This window comes from Typopeltis vanoorti, chromosome 11, assembly GCF_054136105.1.
Source record: "Typopeltis vanoorti isolate ZY-2024b chromosome 11, IOZ_Tvanoo_1.0, whole genome shotgun sequence".
Taxonomy (NCBI): Eukaryota; Metazoa; Arthropoda; class Arachnida; order Uropygi; family Thelyphonidae; genus Typopeltis; species Typopeltis vanoorti.
Genome location: NC_143559.1, coordinates 29928409 through 29950222, shown reverse-complemented (window position 1 = coordinate 29950222; position 21814 = coordinate 29928409). Strand labels below are relative to the sequence as shown.

Genomic DNA, 21814 nt, shown 5'->3' with positions numbered 1-21814 from the left:
AGCTCTTCTGATGCTATAACCAAATCCAAAACTCTTGAACCTCTTGTTCCCTCTGTTACATGTTGCCTAAGACATTTGTCCCTCAAGAATTCTAGAAATTCCATTCCCTTATTGCTATGTGCATCTTCCTTTCCCCAATCTATACTGCTGTAGTTAAAATCTCCCATAACAATCGTTCTTCTTGCACTTGCCACGCTCAACTGTCTCAACATCTCCTGGTCTCCACCCTCTGTGCTCCTTGGTCTATAGCAACACTCCATCCTGTCTTGCCCAACTCCACCTCACACTATATGCTTTCAAAATCATTAGTGTCAGACTTCCAAAGCCTCCAATCCTAGAGGACATAGGTCGTCACTTATCATAAGCAGTACTCCACTACCACCACCTTTGGCCAGGCTGATGCTATCAGTGCCACCAATTCCTCTTCCTTATTCCAAATACTCCTGGCATTGATATAAAGCAGAACTGCGCATCAATTTTACAAAAACAAACTATAAGTGTGTATTTTTAAGTATCTGTGGCCTAATAGACAATTCAAATAAGAAATTACAGCATCATTTATGACCAACATGAACCCATACTGTATTTTGAAATCCACTTACCAGGGTCCTGATAGATATAGTTGAGAAGATGGAGAATAACGTTTGTTGTAAAATTCTATCTCGTATAATGCAACTAATAGTCTGTTGTCTGTCTGTGTGGATAAAATAAAATAGCTAGCTGACCATAAGGAATAATATCTCCAAATTTGACATAAATCAAATAAGTAATACAGTTATTCCATTTTGATTATTGATATACTTTTTGAGAACCAACATTGTAGAAAGAATTGAATTAATGGTGATAGTTATAAGGAAATTTGTTTTTAGGGACTTGAGAAATTAAGAGAAGAGTTTGAAGAAAATTGTGCCAAATTAATGCAAGAATATGACAAAAATCCATTTATGTTTCTCTCTTTAGAAGAATCATCAGAAAATACAAAATTATGAGATATGCAGGTAAGTGTATAGTAACCATATGTGAGATGTGATGTAGCAATAAACTATTTAATATTTTCCTTAATTTAAGAACAAGATATATATAATGTGAACAAGATATATATAATGAACATGTGAACAAGATATATATAATGAACCTTGGCTCACTAATCAGAGATTTGTTGCTATTTGATATTTCACTTTGGATTGTTGGTATTAGCATGGCACAGAGTAAACGTGGTGCACATGTCCTACAGATAAGTCTTTTTTTGGTTAATATTAGGATTTTGAGTTATATCTTATTTACTTTAGACTGTAAAGTTCAATGTGCATATGTAAAGTTTCATATCATAACTCATTCATTGCCAAGAATGAATGAGTTTGGTATGAAAGCGAGAATGGCGAGAGAATATGTCGTAAATGTTTCATATGCAAGTGCAAGAAATACAAGGCATGTGGAAAGAAGGAAAGTGAAGTGATGAATATTAATGAAGTAAGGAAAGATAGCAAAAGTGTTCTGGAGAATGTAGAAGTAGTGAATACTAGTGTTCAAAATATAAATGAGAGCATGAAAGAAGTGCTGAGAGTAATGTGATGACATCACATTACTACTCTCAGGAATGAAATAGTGCACCTACATGGCATCCTTCATTGGAGAAAATGGGATCTAGAGCAACTGGAGAAATGATTGTTGGGTGGTACTGCAGGTGGGAAAATGAAAGAAAAAATAAATGGGAAAATAAGAAAGTGTAAGAAACTGGAAATAAGGAGAAGGTATATTGTATGGAGATTAGATGACAAGAGTTAATCATAAAGAGACGAAAACATGTTTCCCAGGTGAAAATTAAGGATATTAGAGTTGTGATTGTATTGGCAGGAACAAATAATTTGAAGGAGGAGAAATATGCGTTGAGAGAGGATATGAAAGCACTGTTGAAAAAACAAAAATGAAGAGTAAGGAAGTAAAGATTGTGAGAGTATGCTGCCTTGGTATGATAGGACTGAGTTGAGAAGAGGGGCCATGATTGCTAATGAGTCGATGAGAAATGGCATGCTGTTTATATATATATGGAATGAATTTGATGGATGAAAGAATTTCTATATGACTGATGGACTAAATTTGAATAGTTTTGGAGTGAGATGTTTGGCAAAATTGTGTTGTTTAGTTTGGGTTTGGAAGTGCAAAAGAAGAGAGGAGTGTTTGGCATTGGTCAGCTTGACTTGGCCAAAAATTATAGGCATCAGTGAGACATGATTGACAGAAAACAATATAGTTACACGGATAAATGTAAAGCATTTTCAGGGAGGATAGAGGACAAGAGGTGGGGGTATTGCTAATGATAGCTGAAAAACTACAACCAACAAAAGAAATTACAGAGGATTTTAGGTCTCATGAAGATCATTTATTCAAGGCTGGTCTGTGGGAGTTAGAGGCCAATAGGACAAAATATATTCTTAGTTGCTGCTATAGACTGGGGGATCCACAAGAAGATGTAGATACCATGTATTGGCAGATTAGCACAAGTGCAGGCTGAACAATTATGGGAGACTGACTATGGGAACATAGACTGGAAGGAGAAAAGGGGGCATGGCAAGAGAGAAGTGAAATTTATACAGTTGCTAAGAGATAACTGTCTGAAACATGTTACAGAGATGATGATAGCAGTAATAGCATCAGAAGATACATCATAACCAAAATAGACACTGCCTCTAAATGGAGAGAATGATCATGCACTGTTGTTCTGGGAAGCTGCTAAACATGTGGAATTTTCTGTTGAAAAAGTGTTTATGCAGAACTCTGAATCTAGTAATTATGACAGGAGGCATCTTGGAGCATTTCACAGGAAGTGATCAGAGAAGCAGTATCAGACTGCCTCCCCAAAGTCAGGAGAATAAACCAAGTGGGGATTAAGTGAATGAGAAGAGATATAAGACTAGAGCTGGAAAGGGAAAAAAAAAAAAAAAAAGCAACCACTGTAGAGGGAATATAAAGAAAAAGATGATTACCATACTCATGTATAATACATTGGTTGCTTTTTTTTTTCTTACCATACTAGTCACCCAAGCAAGAAGGGTGACTAGTATGGTAAGAAAGGACAAATCATATTATGAGAGAAAATTAGCTAAGGACAAAGTTAATCCAAAAGAGTTTTTTTTTTTTTTTGTTATGTAGAAAAAGAAAAAATTAATATGGAAAGATGACTTTAATCAATGTTGATGGTAAGAAGGTGACAGGGGCAAAAGAAACTGTTCAGTTGCTAAGTGAACATTTTTGCAAAGGTGAATCATCAAGGTGGAGATTTTGCAGTTGCTGATGTGATAAAAGATGCATGTAAAGATTGAGATAAATAAATAGGAGGTGTTCAGCATATTGAAAAACATCAATGTGAATACAACAATCTAAGTCTCAGCTATGGCAAGGTTGCAAGGGAGTAGAAAAAGGATAAGATAGTTCAATGACAAAGTAGCAAACTACAGACCAATTAACATATAAAGACTGCACATTGTAATGCCACTATGATACTAAGTACTCTAACATATAAGAATAAAGAAGTGGTTGTGCTACTGTATAAAGCACTGGTCAGACCACACTTGGACTATTGTGCTCAGATTTGGTTCACATGGTTTTCAGTGTGATGTAGAAACATTGGAGAGGCTCCAGTGAAGAGTGACTAAGACAATAACAGGATTCTGGAATGTCATCTATATAGAAAGACAGGTTGAATTCATAAGGATTGCAGCATTTGATGGAGTTCTTTAAGTTACTGAGAGGATTTTATCAGATTAATCCAGAAAGGATTATGAAAAGAGTAAAAGGCAACACAGGAAGAACCCAGAGGCCATCCCTAGTAGTAAGTGTAAGAGTGTGGTGAGCAGGAATGTGAGGAGTAGATTTTTTACACGGAGAATTGTCAGTGAATGAAATGCATTACCAGAATATTATTTTTATTACCCTAAGACCTCCCATGGAATCATAGACTCATCTAGGAAGTCCTTTTGTCATACACACAGCTAATCATACTGCAACTTAAACACATTTAAATGCTCTGCAGACACCACACACTCTCAGCAAGGCATTCCAATCATTCACAAACTCTTCATACAAAATAACTTGCTTCTCACTACCTTGTTCACACCCTCCTTATACAGCTTCCAGGGATGACCCCTGGATATCCCGATCTCCCATCATTTTCTGTAAAAACCTCTTCAACACTGATCCTATAACAACCCCTTACTAACTTGTAGGTCTCTATCATATCACCGCTCTTCCTCCTATCCAGATTCTGTAGATTGCATCTTATCAACCTTTCCTTGTATTCGACTTTCCAGAGATCAGAAACTAGCTTAGTCAGTTGCTTCTGAACCCTTTCCAACATCTCTTTGTCCTTTTGAAAACTCTGTGCACAGAATTCCATGTGCAGCCCAGTCAGAGCCTTATACAATGGAACAAGAATCTCCTTACTTCTACAAGTCAGTGTCCTCCACATCATTCTCAGAATTTGTTGTGTTGTCCTCACATTAGCAATGTGTCCTCTAAATTTTAGATCCTTATCTACCATTACCTCAAGATCTCTTATTTCCTCCACCTTTAACAATATATTCCCACCATGCATAAATTCTACATCCCATCTTTGTTTCCCAAAATCTGGTTGGCCAAGTGGTTAGCATATCTGCTCTCCAGCCAAAAGGCATGGGTTCGAATCGTAATGTGGGCATGAATGTTTGTGACTGTCTGTGAAAATACTAGTTTTGGTGGGCAGTAGATGGCATTGGTGTAGATGATGTGGTTCACTGAGTGGTGGAGATGGAGAGGTGTAGAGTAGGTGCCCTCCCTTGATGAGTCTTTGGACTCCTTGGAGATGCCACACAATGATAATAACAACATTTTGCAATATTGAACTGGCATCCCCACTCACATGCCCATTCACGTCTTCTCGTAAAGTTGCATCATCTGCAAACAACTGAATATCTCCAACAAAATCCTCAAGAATATCATTAACGTACAGTTAAACAGCAATAAACAATAGCCCTAAAACAAGCCCCTGAAGCACACCACTAGCAATTTTCCTCCTCTGGGATATTGCTCCCCCCATACACAATATCTGATACCTATCAGACAGCCAATATTCAATCCAGTGCACTAGTCTAATATCCAACCCCATCCGCTCTAGTTTGACTATCAAGTTATTATGCAGTAATCTATCAAAAGCCTTTGCAAAATCTAAGTATGCTACTGTGTATTCATCTCCTTTGTCCAATGAAGCAGTCTCCTTATTGTAATAAGTAGATTACTAAAAAATGACCTCCCTTTGGCAAATCCATGCTGTCCATGAAATATCAAGTCACCTTCCTTGGCTGTTCTTTGCGATTCTCATGGAATTGATTATTACCACTCCACTTATGCTGCCTCCGTAATGCCTTTTTTCTCTTATGGCATGCTTCATCTCCATTCATCTAATTCACACCCACCTTATTTAACCTTCTGACTCTAGGAATACATTTAGATATTATTCAAATTAAGAGGATATTAAATCCCACATTGTTTTAAAACCGAATAAGAAACTCAAAGATTGGAATCAGAGAGTTTCATGCCGAATATAGAAAACTATAAAAGTTTACTATATTGCAATGAGTTGCCTGAGATTGTACTACGTACTAGGATTACTTGCATTAGCTCACGCTAGTGGCCGCTGATACTTTTATAGTTTACTATATTGGCATGAAACTCTCTGATTCCAATCTTTGAGTTTCTTATTTGGTTTTAAAACAATGTGAGATTTAATATCCCCTTAATTTGAATAATGTTTATATCACAGAAATGAAGCCTATTGGCTCTTTATATTTAAGTATACATTTAGACATTCCTTCTACTAGACAGTTCTTGAATATCCCTCTACTTTGATCTCCTTTCCAGCTAACTCCTCATTCCATGCTACACCTGCAAGCTGTTCTACATATATACCCTTTCCTCACAGAGGTCCTCACACTGCTGGAACCACCCAAGTAATAATCACTTCATTGTCACTCTCACCATATGTTGTTAATGCAGGGAGTGTTAAGGATTTTAAGATTCAGTATGATAGTTTTCTTATAGACTGAATGAACCTCCCACAATGAATCTGCAGACTCCATAGAGGTGTAATGATAATATAAGAAGAGTGGTTGTTAAAATATTGAGAAAGTTGGTTCAAGGTAAAATCCAACATTGGATCTTGTCTTCATGATTTGTTCAATCATTTTATAATAAAGTAACAGTGGAAGTGGATAAAAAAAAAAAAATGGCTAAATCATAATTCTACTAGACTTTGCAAAGGCATCTGATAGAATATGGAGAGATATCAGAGAGTCCTTTATTCATGGGTAGAGTCCAAAAAAAGGCCTGTAACTAGTGACATACCACAGAGTTCTGTTCTTGGACCACTACTGTTTAATTTGTTCATTAATGATATAGGAAGGAATCTGAGAGGAACTATTAAATTATTTGCTGATGATGCAAAGTTGGGTAGAGCAATAGTTAATACAGATGATATCAAAATTTTGCAGGATGATTTGGATAGATTGGCAGACTACAGAAAGAGAATGGATGTCAGTTTAATGTGGCAGTGTAAGGTTATACATTTTGGGGTGAAAAGATTACCAACTGTATACCACATTGGTGGAACTGTACTCCGGGAAATTGATGAAGCCAGAGACTTGGGAGTGTTAGTGGATAGGGAATTAAAGTTTAGGGGGCACACGGCAACAGTGGCTAAACCAGCTCATCAGATCGCTTGGTTACTAAAGAATACTTTGATGAGCAGAGACAAGCAGGTTATTGTTCCTTTTAATTGAGCCTTGATAAGAGGCCATCTTGATAATGTGTGCCGATCTGAGTGCAGGGGTTGGTTTGCTAAGGGGTTTTTACAGTAAGATTAATTCAGAGGAAATTTTTCAGAACAGGTCTGGTGGTGGGAGAACTAGGGGCCATCCATGGAAACTGAGTAAGGGTTTAGTTAGCATGGGTGTTAGAACTAGGTTTTTTACTTGGAGAGTAGTGAATGAGTGGAATAGGTTGCCAAAGTCTGTTGTGGGTGCCATGACTCTGAATGAGTTCAAAGCAAAGTATGATAGATACTGCACAAATGTTGGATAGATCTTGACGTGATGTTTAGGGCCCTCCTATGAGTCAAAGGATTCCTTGAAGTTGAATATATAATAATAATACCACATTGAAAACCATTATTGCAAAATTTGGAGCAAATGAAAATGGACATGAAGCTAATAATATGAATAGTGGGGGGGGGGGGGGACATACAGATACCAGAGTAGTATATGGCAGAGTGGAATCTAGGAGAATGACGAAACTAGTGGAGTACCTCAGGGTTCTGTACTAGGACCACCACTCTTTAATTTGTATATCAGTGATATAGGGAAAGATTTAAAGTGCTATATTCAGTTGTTTGCAGATGATGCAAAAGAAACTGTTTTGATCATTTTGAAAGGTGTATCATCAAAGTGAAGATTTTGATGTTGCAGATGTGACAGAGATTCATGTCAAAGAGGAAGATGAACAGGAAGTGTTCAGCGTATTTTTCAATTTCTATTTATTTTTCCATTTTCAGGAGAGCTATAGTTGATAAAGGTGATGTAGATATTTGCAGGATGATTTAAATAGCTTGTTATTGTGGAAAAGGATAATGATTGTCACTTTAATGTTATTTAATGCTATAGAATGTAAGATTATGTACCTCGGTTAAAAAAACGTGCATATGTGTATCATATGGAGGAGAAACAAGACAGTTGGTGGTGTTCAGATCCATGAAGAATAAAAAATCAGTCTAGAAAGATGAGGAACATTGTAAAGAAAGAAAAGGTGCAGTATGAGAGGAGATTGGCTGGTCAGGACAAGGTTAATTCAAGAGAATTTTTCCATTATACAGCAAGCAAGAGAAAGAATAATTATGGCAGGTTGGCATTGGTGGATATTCATGGCAGCAGAGTGACCATTGCAAAGGATATAGTGGAATTATTGAATGAGCAGTTTATCAGTGTATATCGTGGTGGTGTAAATGATATCATACAATATGTAGAAGGGAGGTAAATGTTAGAAGTGGATATGAAAGAATCACAGGTGTATCGGGTGTTGATTGGGTTAGATGTTAATAAGGCAATATGACCTGACTTCTTGTTACAAACCATATAAAAAAAAATTGGCATCCCTTATCTGCTCCACCAAAGACCAACCACTTCCCCAAGACCAGTGGTCACCAAAGGGGTCGATATGACATTGTTAGGGGTCGATTGGGGGAGGGGTCGACAGAAAAATATAAGACATCATTGTATGGATAATATTTAATTCGGTTAACTTGGATTACCTTAATGACAACGCAATTAAGAGTGAATCGTGGGATCAGTACCTCCATCTTACAGGTCCATGAATAGGACCTGTAAGATGGAGTAAGGTCATGAAAATAGTTACTGAGGCCAATCAAGTAGGCCAAAATGACGTATTTACCAATAAACGGATGTTGGTGGTTCCTGCCGGCCGGCGCAGTGGGAGCAAGATTGCAACACGTGCGTGGTTCTTATTTACTGATACTTACAAGTATTCGATCCCAGTCTCATTTTTGCGCATCGACATACAAGTGAGCAATAATGTTCTAAAATTCATCAACATACATATTATAATTCAATCATTATTCATTCACGAACTAAACTTCTCTATGTTGAAGAGTTGAGCAGCGCTGGTAGTAATACCAGTGATATTAATACCAGTAGTTTATTAATATCACTAGTAATACCAGTGATATTACTAGTGATAGTAATAGTAGTAGTAATATAATAATATATACTATATTATACATACAATAAACACTGTAACTATAAAATAAACAATCTAAAAACTCACATAAACGTCTTTTTTTGCTTGTTCTATTATAATTATGTAATAGTAAAATATAGGGGTCGATAAAAAGTCAAGAAACGCTTGAAGGGGTTGACAGGCAAATGACTTTGGCGACCCCTGCCCTAGACCAACCTGGGGTATACCAGGTCCCTTGCAGCTGTAAACTGTCCTACTTTGGCCAAACAGGCAGGACAGCAAATGTCAGGATTTCGGAACACAAAGACTATATATCTGGTTTCAGTATAGCCACTCTGGGCTTGCAGACCATGCTCTGGATACTCGCCACAGGATATGTTGGAAGAAAGGCTTATATTAAATGTATTAAATGTTAATACACTGCAGCAAATTTAAATATGAAAGACTGTTCATGGAATCAGCCTCAACTCTAAAAAACTTTCCAAACCTCAACAAATTTGGGTGCATGAGACTGCCCCAAATTTGGGAAGCCTGCATCTTGAGAACTTCAGCCCAACAGCCAAGACAACCCAATATAGCCCACAAGGGGCCACCTTTAGGACTCTAGGAACAACAGTAGTTTTCTCTTTTCTGCTCCATTTGCTTTTTGTAGTGCCTGCATGCATGTGTCATAGTTGTATGTTCCCATGAAGATGGCAATGTGACATTGCCAAAATATAGGAGGTATTTATTAAAGTTTCTTTTAATTAATATTACGGTATACAATGTAAATTCCTTAAATAATTTAATAGACAGTGATCAAGAGTTTAGATTTGGTCATAGCATCTGAGGATCTGATTGACTGGGATGTTATATTTGCTCCCCCTCACCCAGTGGTGAGAGTTACCATGTAGTCTTGACTTGAAGGATGAATAGGCATGTGATAGTATCAAAACAGGAAGAATGTATGTGAAATTATAAGGCAGGCAACCATAATACACTTAGAAACCAGCTTGCAGCATTATATAATGCATTAAAGAATTTGAAAGAAGAAGGAAGGTTATTAACGCATGGGAGATACTTAAGAAAAAGTTGTTGACTGCAATGGCAGATTGTATACCTTGAGTAAAGAAGATAAAGCAATTTGAAGTCATATTCCAAGATACATAAAAAGAGAGAGGTGGCAAATAGTTGAATAAGTAATAATATAGAGCTCAGGCTAGGAAAATGACTAGCATTGTCAGGAGAGAAAATTAGAGTATGAGAGGACACTGGCAATGCAAACCAATGATTTTTTTTCGCTATGCGGTGAGGAGGAGGAAAAATGATAGTGAATGGATTACCTTGCTGGATGGAGATGGAATTAGATTACCAAAGCAAATAACAGAGTTGAACTACTTAATGATCATTTTATTAGTGTTTCATCCTGGTACTGCAGGCTTTATTCCTAGAAGGATAATAAGTGATGAAAAGTTGAAGTGAAGGAAGGGGATGTATTCTAAATACTGACAGGTTCCTGGAAAGTGGAAGGTAAGATAGTACCATTGCATAAGAATGCAAAAGAATGGAGGTACCATACTGTAGGCCTGTTTGTATTTCTTCTGTAGTTGTTAAGATTTTGGAGAAATTGGTAAGAGCTCATATACAGAATTGGGTACCGGAAGGCATATTATTCATGCAGGCCAGCATGGATGTGTTAAAGGACATTCTTGTTTTAGTAATCTGGTAACCTTTTACAATAGAGTAACAAAAGCAGTGAATGAGGGTAAGGCATAAACAGTATTTTTTTTTATTTATTTTAAAATGCATTTGACAGGGTTTCACATGACAAGTCGATTGTTAAGTTTCAACATATGGGTGTCGATAGGTATCAACAAGTTGTGTATGGGGTAGCGATATCCAGGAAAAGGAAAGTCACTAGTGGAGTGCCTCAGGGGTCTGTTTTGGGGCCATTACCGTTTAACTTGTATATTAACGATATAGGTGAAGATTTGGATGGAGATATTCAGTTGTTTGCAGATGATGCAAAGTTGGGACAAACCATGAAGAGTAGTGAAGATGTTGTGGCCTTACAAGAAGACTTGAATAAATTGAGTGATTGGGCACGGAAATGGGGATGTGAGTTCAATGTTGCAAATGTAAGGTTTTAAAATTTAGAAAACAAAGATGGGATGTAGTATTTATGCTTGGTGAGGGTATATTGTTGGAGGTGGAAGAAATAAGAGATCTGGAGGTGATAATGGATAAGGATCTGAAATTTAGGGGATACATAGCCAAAATTGTGAAGACAACACAAAGGCTTCTGGGAATGATGTGGAGGACACTGACATGTAGAAGTAGGGAGATTCTTGTTCCATTGTATAAGGCTTTGATTAGGCCACACATGGACTATTGTGCCCAGATTTGGTCACCGGATTTTCAGAAGGATGAAGAAATGTTTGAAAGGGTCCAAAGGCAACTGACTAAGGTAGTTTCTGACCTCTGGAATGTTCAGTATAAGGAAAGATTGAGAAGATGTAATTTGCAGTCTGGTGAACAGGAGGAAGAGGGGGAGAATATGATAGAGACCTATAACAACCCCTTACCTACAAGTTGGTAAGGGGTTGTTATAGGATCAATGCTGGAGAAGTTCTACACAAAATAGTGGGAGATCGGGGAGAACCAGAGGTCATCCCTGGAAACTGTATAAAGAGGGTGTGAGTAGGGGAATGAGAGGCAGGTTTTTTTCGTGCAGAGTTGTAAATGATTGGAATGCCTTGCCTGAGAGTGTGATGTCTGCAAGGAGTTTGAATGTGTTCAAGGCATGGTATGATGAGTTGTGTGTGTTTGTGATAAAAGGACCTCCCAGATAAGTCTGACTCCATGAGGTCTTGGGGTAATAATAATAATATAAGGTTAGTGGATTGGCTCTCTGGTAAATATCAGAGTTGTATATGAGAGAGCAGTATCAGGGGTGTAGGAAGGTAACAAGTGGAGTTTCACACGGTTCAGTACTGGGACCATTGCTACTCACTCTTTATGTCAATGATATTGTCACAGGACTAGATGGAGATACTCAAGTTGCTTGCAGATGATATGAAGCTTGGGAGGGTTATTAGTAATAGTGCTGATGTTTTGGCTCTTCAAGAGGATTTCAATAAGCTAGAAAAGTGGCCATAGGAATGGGGATCCAGTTTATTGCAACTAAATATAAGGTTTTAAAATTTGGGATCCACAGATAGGATGCTTCATACTCCTTGGAGAGAGAAAAGTGTGGTGATCCCTTTATATAAAGCTCGGACCACATCTGGATTTCTGTGCTCAAATCTGGTCACTGAGATTTGAAGGGGAGTGAAGTAACCTTGAGAGGATGCAGAGACAGATAACAAAAATGATAACAAGACTGTACAATGTTGATCATGAGGACATGCAAACCCCGAAATGCATCCAAAACGCAACATCATCAGAGGTCAAGATTGGTACTATCAACAAAATGGCAAAGAAATGGAACTAGCAGAAAAATTGGATAAGTACCAGATCAACAAAAAAAGACAAAAACTAATGAGATCTTTCTAAGCAATAAATACAAAATGTTATGATCAGGCAATAACAATCAGGGAAAAGGAGTAGCTCTGGTATTCAACACTAATCTTCTTGAATTGCAAGCAATATCAATTAGAGTAATGTGGGAAAATCAGAATGGGGAAGTGGACAAATAAGTGCCTATGGTCCCACAGAAGGTTCTACTAAGGTAGAAGTGGAAAAATGTTTTTGATGCTTTAGAGAAAGCAACTGACACAATGAAAAAGGAAAAGTTGGTCCTTGTTGGAGATCTAAATAGCAGAGTAGGAAATGATTGTCAGACATACAGAAATATTTTGGGAAAAATTGGAGAAAAGAGCAAAGTTAATAATAGTGACAAATACTTGTTGGATTTCTGCTCAGGACATGGACTGGTTATTACTAACACAATGTTCCAACATAAAAATGTGCACAAATTCACATGGAAAGAAGAGGCAAGGAATAAGAAAGTCTCATTGACTATGTTATTGTTGATAGTGATGTTTTTTCACTGCTGCAGGACACTAGAGTGTACAGTAGATTTGAAATTGGAAGTGATAACTATTTAGTCTTGAGCAGGATAAAATTGAATTTCATATTGTGTAAGAAAGTTTTAAAGCGAATAAAAGTTGAGCAGCTCTCAGATGTGAACTGTAGACTAAAATACACAAACATTATTCAAGAAAAAAATGAAAGAGTTTGAGAACAGAAACTAAACCTTGGTGATTCAGTGGCATATCCTGAAGAAAACATTGATTGATTGATTCAGCCAGAGAGGCATGTGGTGATATTGTCTGCAAGGTTAGAAAAATCAGAACTCCATGGTGGAAACAGGAAGTTAAAGACACAGCAAAGGAAAAGAAGAAAGCATATCAAAAGTTCTAAACACTGTGTAAAACTAGCTGAACAAAAGTCATGGTAACATTTGGCAAGAACATAGAAAATAAATATTAGGTAGGTGGCAAAATATTCTGGAGGCTGTTGAAAAAGCTCAGAAATGGAGGACAGATGCTGTAAAAGGAATTAGAAATGATAAAGGTGACATGAAAACTGGAGCAAAAGATATCCTTGATGTATGGATAGCTATTCAATTACTTCGAAAAATTGCTAAATGAAACAATCATGATAGTACAGTGTTAAAAAACACTCAACAGACATGCGATCAGGAATACATATCCATAATTGAAGTAGAAAAACCATCAAAAGCCTGAAATGTGGAAAGGCAGCTGGAGTAGATGTATTCGACCAGAAATGCTCAAGTATAAAATTCTTGAAGTAGCTGCACTGCATAGTTCAGAAGGCATGGACAGAGGGATGAATTCCAGATAATTGGAGTAGAGCTCTCATAGTACCCATATACAAAATGGGAAATAAAACTGAATGCGAGTATTACAGAGGTATTTCCCTACTGAGCGTTCCTGGTATGATTTATGCAAGTATACTTGAAAAACAGTTGAGAAGGATTGTAAAGAGAAGCTTGGTAAAGAACAAACTGGATTCAGGCCAAATAGAAGCTGTCATGATCAGATTTTCACTTTACGACAAATAGTGGAGAAACCATGGGAATATAACAAAGATCTATTTAATTTTTGTTACCTGCAAAAGGCATATTGACAAGTTGGCAAGAGAAAAGCTATTCAAAATGCTACAGTTATATTAGTGTCAATAGGGCATTATATCAGGCAATACTTAGTCTTTATCTTTATTTGAGATTGAGTTGTAAATCAGCAGTTAAAATTGAAGAAAGTGCAGGAAGATAGTTTGATTGTAAATCTTCTGTCAGATAAGGATGTACATTATCCCCTCTGTTATTTATTATCTACATGTATCACATTATGAAAGAAAGTGGTATTAAACCTAATATCAAAATTGGAGATGCTAATCTTCAGCTCTTTACTTTATACAGATGACATTATACTTATAAATAAATCCAGTACAAGTCTGCAAGATTCTCTGACTAAATTGAATAACTATTGTAATAGATTTGGTGAAGGTAAGCAATAACAAGTCAAAGACAATGAGAATAGGCAGAAACATTGAAAATATCACCTGCATCATGAATGGAGAACAAGTAAAACATATTAACTATTTAGGCAAAATTTTTAGCGAAGACGGTAAGTTAATATGGAAATAGACAACAGAATCAACGAAGCTGGTATGGTAGGAAGCCAACTGAATAAATTGATATGGAATAAGAGAGAATTTAGTTAAAACCCTAAATTAGCTATATACACGACAATTTTCAAATCAATTTTAACCTATGGATCTCAGAGCTGGGTTAGAAATAAAACACTTGACCAAAGACTATAGACCGCAGATATGAGAGTACTGAGAAAGGTTAGGGATGTGAACAAGTAAAACATTTTAAGGATGTGAACAGATGGCATCAATGACAATATCATATTAAAAGCAAGGATATTAGGAAAGAACTTGACATTGTTTGCATGCAGCAATGTGTTAGCAGAGCTAATCTCAGGTGGTATGGTCACTTAAACAGAATGAGAGAGGAAAGATTATCAAAACAAGTGTTCTCTGCCAGCTTGGCAGGAAAAAGACCAATATATAGGTGGATTGATACAGTAAATAGTGCCTTAGAAGGCAGAAATATAAGATAGGAAGTTAGTAATGATGCAAGTTTTTCATGTAGTACTAGGTTGGTCACTTGGTAGAGCCTCTGCTATTAATCGCTCGTAAAAACTTAAGCAAGTTTGAGTGCGGTTAGTAGTTGGAATGGGATCAATCGTTTGGTGATGTTGGCATACTCTCCCTCGATGAGTCTTTGAACTCCCTGGAGGTGTCACATAATAATAATATCCTGTACTCCCCTTGAGGTTACATGTTAGGAATTTGATGAGGATGACTGAGGGCCATGCAGACTACAGAGTTTGATAGATAAAAGACAAAGGGGGAGGGGGGCATGATTGAGACATTTAAGCTGTTGAAGGGTTATTATACTGAACGAGATTTTTCATGTTAAATGAGGGAAGCCATCCCTGGAAGTTGCAAAATAGAGTGGTGGTAAAACCCTAAGAAGTAAATTTTTTGTATGGAGAATGGTAAGAGCATGGAATGCATTGCCTGAGTGGGTGGTGAATGTGCAAACAGTACATTAGTTTAAGAAGTAGTATGATAGACTTTGTACTGGCCTCCCATGATGATGAGTCTTGTGACTCCATGGAGGTCAGGAAAATAATAATAACAAAATAATCAAATTCTTTAATTAAAGTTTTATCTCAGATCAAACTGTACTTCAGGACTGTGCTATTTTATGTAATGATGATTTTTCACTTTTTTGGTATGGACTGCCTGCAGTTGAGAGAACCGTAACTAGCAGAGTGCCAAGAAGAGTCAATTCATGTTGTAGGGGTGCAAAGAATAAGGGATGTACAAATTCGTCACCAACATGTGAAAACACGTATTTTATACATCAAATTTTCCAGCTGTTATACAAGCAAAATAGTTATCACTTCAAAAACTAGAATGTTCATAAAGTAAAAGCTAATTTTCCAACATGTAATAATAAACACTCATCCCATGAAACGTATTGATTATCCTATTATTGGAATGGATTCGCTTTCTTCTGCCATGCATAAAGTGTCGAGGGTTCTCTCATATGTTGTCAAACTATATATTCATCCATCTTGAATACCAAAATGCTAACGAGGTTCATCTTCTTAGGAAATGCTATTACTGATCTCATATTCAAGTGATCAACTCAATCCAAAGAACCTTATCTTTAATTATTCTAGCTGAAGTCAGAAACTACTCCAAGTATATTTATAAATAAATAATATAATCAATCCATTATTATTCACAATAATTCTATACAACTCATTTAGTAAACATATATGCACAAATAATTAAACTGTAAATTTACTCATACACTTTCTTTCAATTTAACTTTACACTGAGCTCAACTAAATTTAACAATCTCATAAGAAGAAACATCAAGCAAATTTTCAACGCTGTTAATTCTCTGAGTGAAATAAGCCAAGTGGCGAATAATATCAATCCTTGCATTGGATTATCAGATTTTCTCAGCCATCCTTTCCTTTTTAATGATAGAAAATTTCACAGAAGAAACAAAATAGTCCTACCTTCCAGTAAGAGAGAGAATATTCATCAAACAAAACATTACTTCCCTGCATTGTGAAAACATAATTCTTACAAAGCCTAATGGAGACATATATATACGAAAATAAATTCAAGCCATCCAAGTTGCAAACTTGGATGTCTTGTAATATCTCAAAGACATCATCTAAATGACTTCATGCAGGGAAGAATTATTGAAAAGCTTGAAGAAGGCTGTTGAGTTACTGATATTGCCAGAGAGTTTGGAATCTCACATAGCGTTGAATCCAGGCTCTAGGTTTCAAACCAATGGTATGTGTTCCAGATGTTTGCTAAGAGGTTGCCCTTCCTTTACCATGGAGCATGAAGACAGATTTTTGGTTATAACATCAAAACACAATCGATGCACCATGGCAGGTCAGCTCCATTCAAGCACAGGTACGTTGATATCTCGACAAAATGTGGCAAGATATCTGCAACAAGTAGGCCTATATGCTGAAAGACCTGTAGTTTACGTTCCTTCATCCACAGCTCATTGTAGAGCACATGTACAGTGATGTTGTATCCATAAAAATTGAACAAGACACCCATGGACTAATGTACTCTTTACAGATAGTCATTTTAGTCTTTCCTCCAATACTAGACAAAACTTGACCTGATGTGAAAGTGGTGCTGCTTACTATCATAAGAATGTTGTTGAAATTTATAGATATGGCGGTGCTGGGGTCATAATGTGGGAGGAATTATGCTTAATGGATGCACTGAGTTACAAGTGCTGTTAAAAAAGGACTATGACTGGTGAATGACATTTCAATGAAGTTCTTTAACATCATATTCAATTGTTCTGTGGTTCTGTAGGCAAAGAATTCATTTTTATGGATGACACTGCCACACCACATCATACATGAGCAGTGGAGATACTTCTGGAAACCAAGGATATTAATCGAATCGAGTGGCCAGCATACTCCCAGATCTCAACCCCATAAAACACGTTTGGGACACAATAGGGAGATGCATTGCTGCTTGAAATTCCCCTCCAGAAAACAAACAAGGCTAGCTCTGAAGGAGGAGCGGGGTAGTTTGCCTCAAAAACTCCTGAATCATGTGGTGCTAAGCATGGTACGAGGTCGTGGGAGCTGCATCACAGTTTGGGGTGGACATATCCATACTGAAATGTCGCATAGTTTTCTCTAAGTACTGTACATTAATTCCTTAACTATGTTCTTAGGAAATTTCTAACTTTTGCCAAAATCATACTGTAATTTAATTTGTATGAAATTTATAACACATTTTTTGTGTAATATAATTTATTAATGGTCCTGGTAATAAATTTATGTCATTTGGCTATAGTCGTTAAAATTTCTTCATATTCATATACAGGTAAAAATGTAGTTCATCCTAAGCTTTTTGACACCAGTGTATGTTAATGATATTGGGAAAGGTTTCATATAGTCATATGAAATGATGCAAAGTTGGGATGAACTATGAGGAGAGTACAGCAGATGTGACTTCAGAAGAGGACTTGAATAATGGGAGAATGGGCAAGTGAGTGGAATTACCATTTCAATATTGCAAAGTGTAAGGTTTTAAAATTCAAGAGGCAAAAACGGGATGCAAAGTATACAGTTATGGGGATATCTTAGAAGAGGTAAGGTGGATAAGGATCTAAAATTTCAAGGACAGTTTGTTAAAATTGACAGGAGAGTGTAGTAAATTGTGTAATGATGCAGAAGTCATTGACATGTAGAAAGAAATTATGGTTCCATTGTTTAAGGCACTGCACAGATTTCATCACCTCTTTTTCAAAAGGATAAAGAGAGATTGGAAAGTGTCCAGAGACAATTTGCAAAGATGGTTTGTGGTCTCTGGGATGATGAGTATGAAGAAGGATTGAGGAAATACAATTTGCATAGGAGGAAGAGCAGGATAAATATTAATGGTATGTCATGATGAACTATATGTATAACAATGTAGATGAGATTTTTCAAAGAATGGGGGGGGGGGTCAAGAAGCCATCCCTGGAAATTGTATAAGGCTTTTTTCATAGAGAGTGGTAGGTAACTGGAATGCATGGCCTGAAAATGTAGTGAGTGCAGAGATAGTGAATGTGCTTAAAGCATGTCATGATGAACTATATGTATAACAGTAAAACTCTCATGATGAGTCTCTTTGACTCCACGAAGGGCTAATGTTAAATAGACATTAATAGACAATAATATTAGAAACTCTCTGATTCCAATCTCTGAGTTTCTTATTCGGTTTTAAAACAATGTGGGATTTAATATCCCCTTAATTGAAATAATATTAGTTTCATTTATCCTTGAATGTTTTCTCAGTCTATATCAGTAATGTTGAAATCATTCAGAATGACTGCATCCATAGGTTTATCCATCTATGAAGTTCAGTCTTCTTCAGATGAGTCTGGTTTGTTCAGCACCCAATTATGTATTCTACTGCCTGTTAACGTCTATCTCAAAGTAAACAGCTTCAAATATATTTTCTCTATTACTCTTATTACCACTATCATTTGAGATTTCTACTCTAGTTTATTGCTCTACAATCATTAGCAGTACTCAAATATCCTTACTATCTTATCTGTCCTCCCTGAATACACTATACCAGTCATATCATATTCTATAATATCAATCAGAATGAGTAATTAGTGTGCAATTAGTTATTACTGCAAAACAAGACTCTCTAAGATAGAAAAAATATACTATCTTATGTGTGATCAGTTCCATTAAAATTATTTTTAATAACGAGTGATCTCACAGCACTGTCCCAAAGAGAAATCTTGGTTTAAAATGCATTTGTTCTGGTTTTCTTTCCTTACAATAAGAATTCCTGAATGTATAGCTATCAAATCAGCAAATGGCAACATATCTTAGTAATTTATTATTTCAACATAAGTTTATTGCTTTTACATGTGCATTTTAAAGCCATTTAAAAACATTTTATTGTGAAGAATATTAGAAATGAAAATAGTCTCACTTTGCTTTACATTTGTAGGGTGTTGAAAATTTGAAACTTCACTGAGAGAAGAGGAAACATTTTTTCTAGCTGTGAACTGGCTTTGATCCATCTCCTTCTTGCTTACCATTCCATGTAATAATTTATGCAGTGACTGCCAATGAATAATTGCAATTTTTGAGGCAGATTTTTTTGATCACCAGACATCTGAGGATATTTGTACAGAACTATCCTGTATATACGAAGGACACAGTTCTGCCTCATGTTGCAATTATTTTTCATACAGCAAATTGTCAGAAGCACAAATTCTTGATTTGTTATACCAACTGTTTTTGAACTATTTTGTTATATCATAATGTGTATTTCATGTTTTAAAATTAACTTTTCATTTAACATGAGATTTTATTCTAAATGAAGTCAAATTTTTTCCACTTCATTTTTATGTTGTTCCAAAATTTATATTAAGTAAGAAAGAAATTTTAGTATTGTACAGTAAAATAATTGTTCGCTTTGATGTTTCATTTCTGTTACTCTGAAAGTGATACATTCCCAGTGAAACAGAATGTAAACCTATTTAGATTTTGTAAATAGACTTAAAAATGTATTTGTATATGTTGCACTGACTGAGTGTAATCTTGCATTCTGTTGTAAATTACTCAAACCACTGAAAGCTCAAAAAACTTATAATTACAATTGTTTATTATACTCTTCTTGGGCATTGTGTCTAACGAACATCAGAGCTTGTTTGAATGATATATATTTTAGATATTGAAAGAAAACTTATTTAGCTTTAATAAAGTATATAATTTTTAATAAGTATACACACCCACACCACCTTTTTTGTATAATTTTCTCATTCCCGTTTTTGAGAAGAAAAAGTATAATTTTTTTTTGTTTTACCTTAATGTACTGAAATTCTCATATGTGGTATGTGCTCCTGAAATATTTAAGGATCTATAGATATTGTTAATGATTCTGCAATGTATGATATGTTTACTTATGCAGTACCTTATCTTTCATATATTTGAATCAACTGGAATTGCTCCTACCATTTGTAATGAGAAAATATTAGAAATTCAAGCATTGCTAACAACCAGCAAGTGAGTAAAAAGAAAACAGGAAATAAACTGCTTATTTAATTCTTCACAACTCTTACACAATTTTTCATTTAACTGCTATAACTGCTATTTCATATGGCTGCAGCCTGGATTAATAAAAATTATTGATTTTTCCCACTTTGTGTTGTTAGGGTAAAAATTACATATAAAAGGAAGAAAAAATTCATATAAAGATAGCAGCACATCATATGGACAATATCTATATGCCAGCAGATAGCAGTTACTCCTTGTCATGGAAATGACCAAGATGAAGAAGATAAGTGGTTTATACTTGGATTTAGAAAGTGCATGGTTGGATATTGGGTGATTACTGTGCTGTATTCTCAAGTTTCATAATGGTAGGGAATTGCAGTTGATTCTTGCAAAATGTTTTCAAGATGACTTAACCCATCAATTCTTAAACTTTAGCAAAGACAATATATTTTTTTTTTTTTCAAATAAATAAATAAATAAAAATTATGATCAAAATAATTTTGGTATAAAAATTTAAATAAACTTACTTTTAGCAAAAAAATTCTCTGAAATTGTGAATATGACTGAGGATCACCGAGAGCACTCTCTCAAATGTTAGCTATGTGTCTTCAAGTCCACAGTTTAAGCTATAATAAAGAAATTTATATTATGCAAAAATTTGTCAAAATATTTAAATTCTACTGTATAATTTGTAAAGTTAATTTGTGAATTTTATTTTGTACAGTATACTGTACAAAATAAAACTTTGTTCTCTTCCTATAGCTAAATAAGTTTTCTTTTTTTAAAAAAAAAAATTATTGGGATATTTCTGTCTAAAATTAATATTTTCTTTTATTAGAGAATAATGTATTGTTCTTGTTGAAATTTAATCTATTTTATTATATATTGTTTATTTGTTAAATAAACTTTATAAGAAAACAATTTATTTTTACAGTGCTACATTTATGTAAAAATACTGCACCATCAAGGGACCAAAGTGAAATTAATGGTTTCATCATTCAACAGAAATCAGGATATTGCTTTTTATCTTGATTCCTGTGGAGAGCAAACTGCACTAATCAAGATTACTGTAACTAATAAATTGCCCTAGTTCAATAAAGGCAAACCTTGTAAAAAGCAAACCCAAGCTGATATTACTCCCTAAGTATTCCTCTATATATGTATTATGAACTCATAACAGCTAGTTGTATGCTTAGAAATAACTTGTTATTCCACATAATATGTCCAAGGAGGTCACTCCCATAGCTTCATATAATATTTTTGACAATATATAAAACACAATCTTACATGAAGTCTACTTCTTGAGACTATCGCTGTGCCTCCCATATCTAAGTTTATTCAGTAAAACAGATGCATATTCCCAATTCAACGAACAAACCTTATTC

The 21814-nt window shown here is 35.5% G+C and overlaps 1 protein-coding gene across 3 annotated transcripts in view; it reads left to right on the top strand.

Annotated features, from left to right (window-relative positions):
- LOC150101407 (1-phosphatidylinositol 4,5-bisphosphate phosphodiesterase classes I and II-like) overlaps positions 1–21234 on the top strand; it is a 965056-nt gene extending 943822 nt beyond the window's left edge. For all 3 annotated transcript variants that reach the window (XM_090400893.1, XM_090400892.1, XM_090400891.1), the window contains 2 exons: positions 870–998; positions 19378–21234. In XM_090400893.1, coding sequence (XP_090257019.1) covers positions 870–989 — 120 coding nt within the window. In that variant the 3' untranslated portion in view covers positions 990–998; positions 19378–21234. The remainder of the gene's footprint in view (positions 1–869; positions 999–19377) is intronic.
- The last annotated feature ends 580 nt before the right edge of the window (positions 21235–21814 follow it).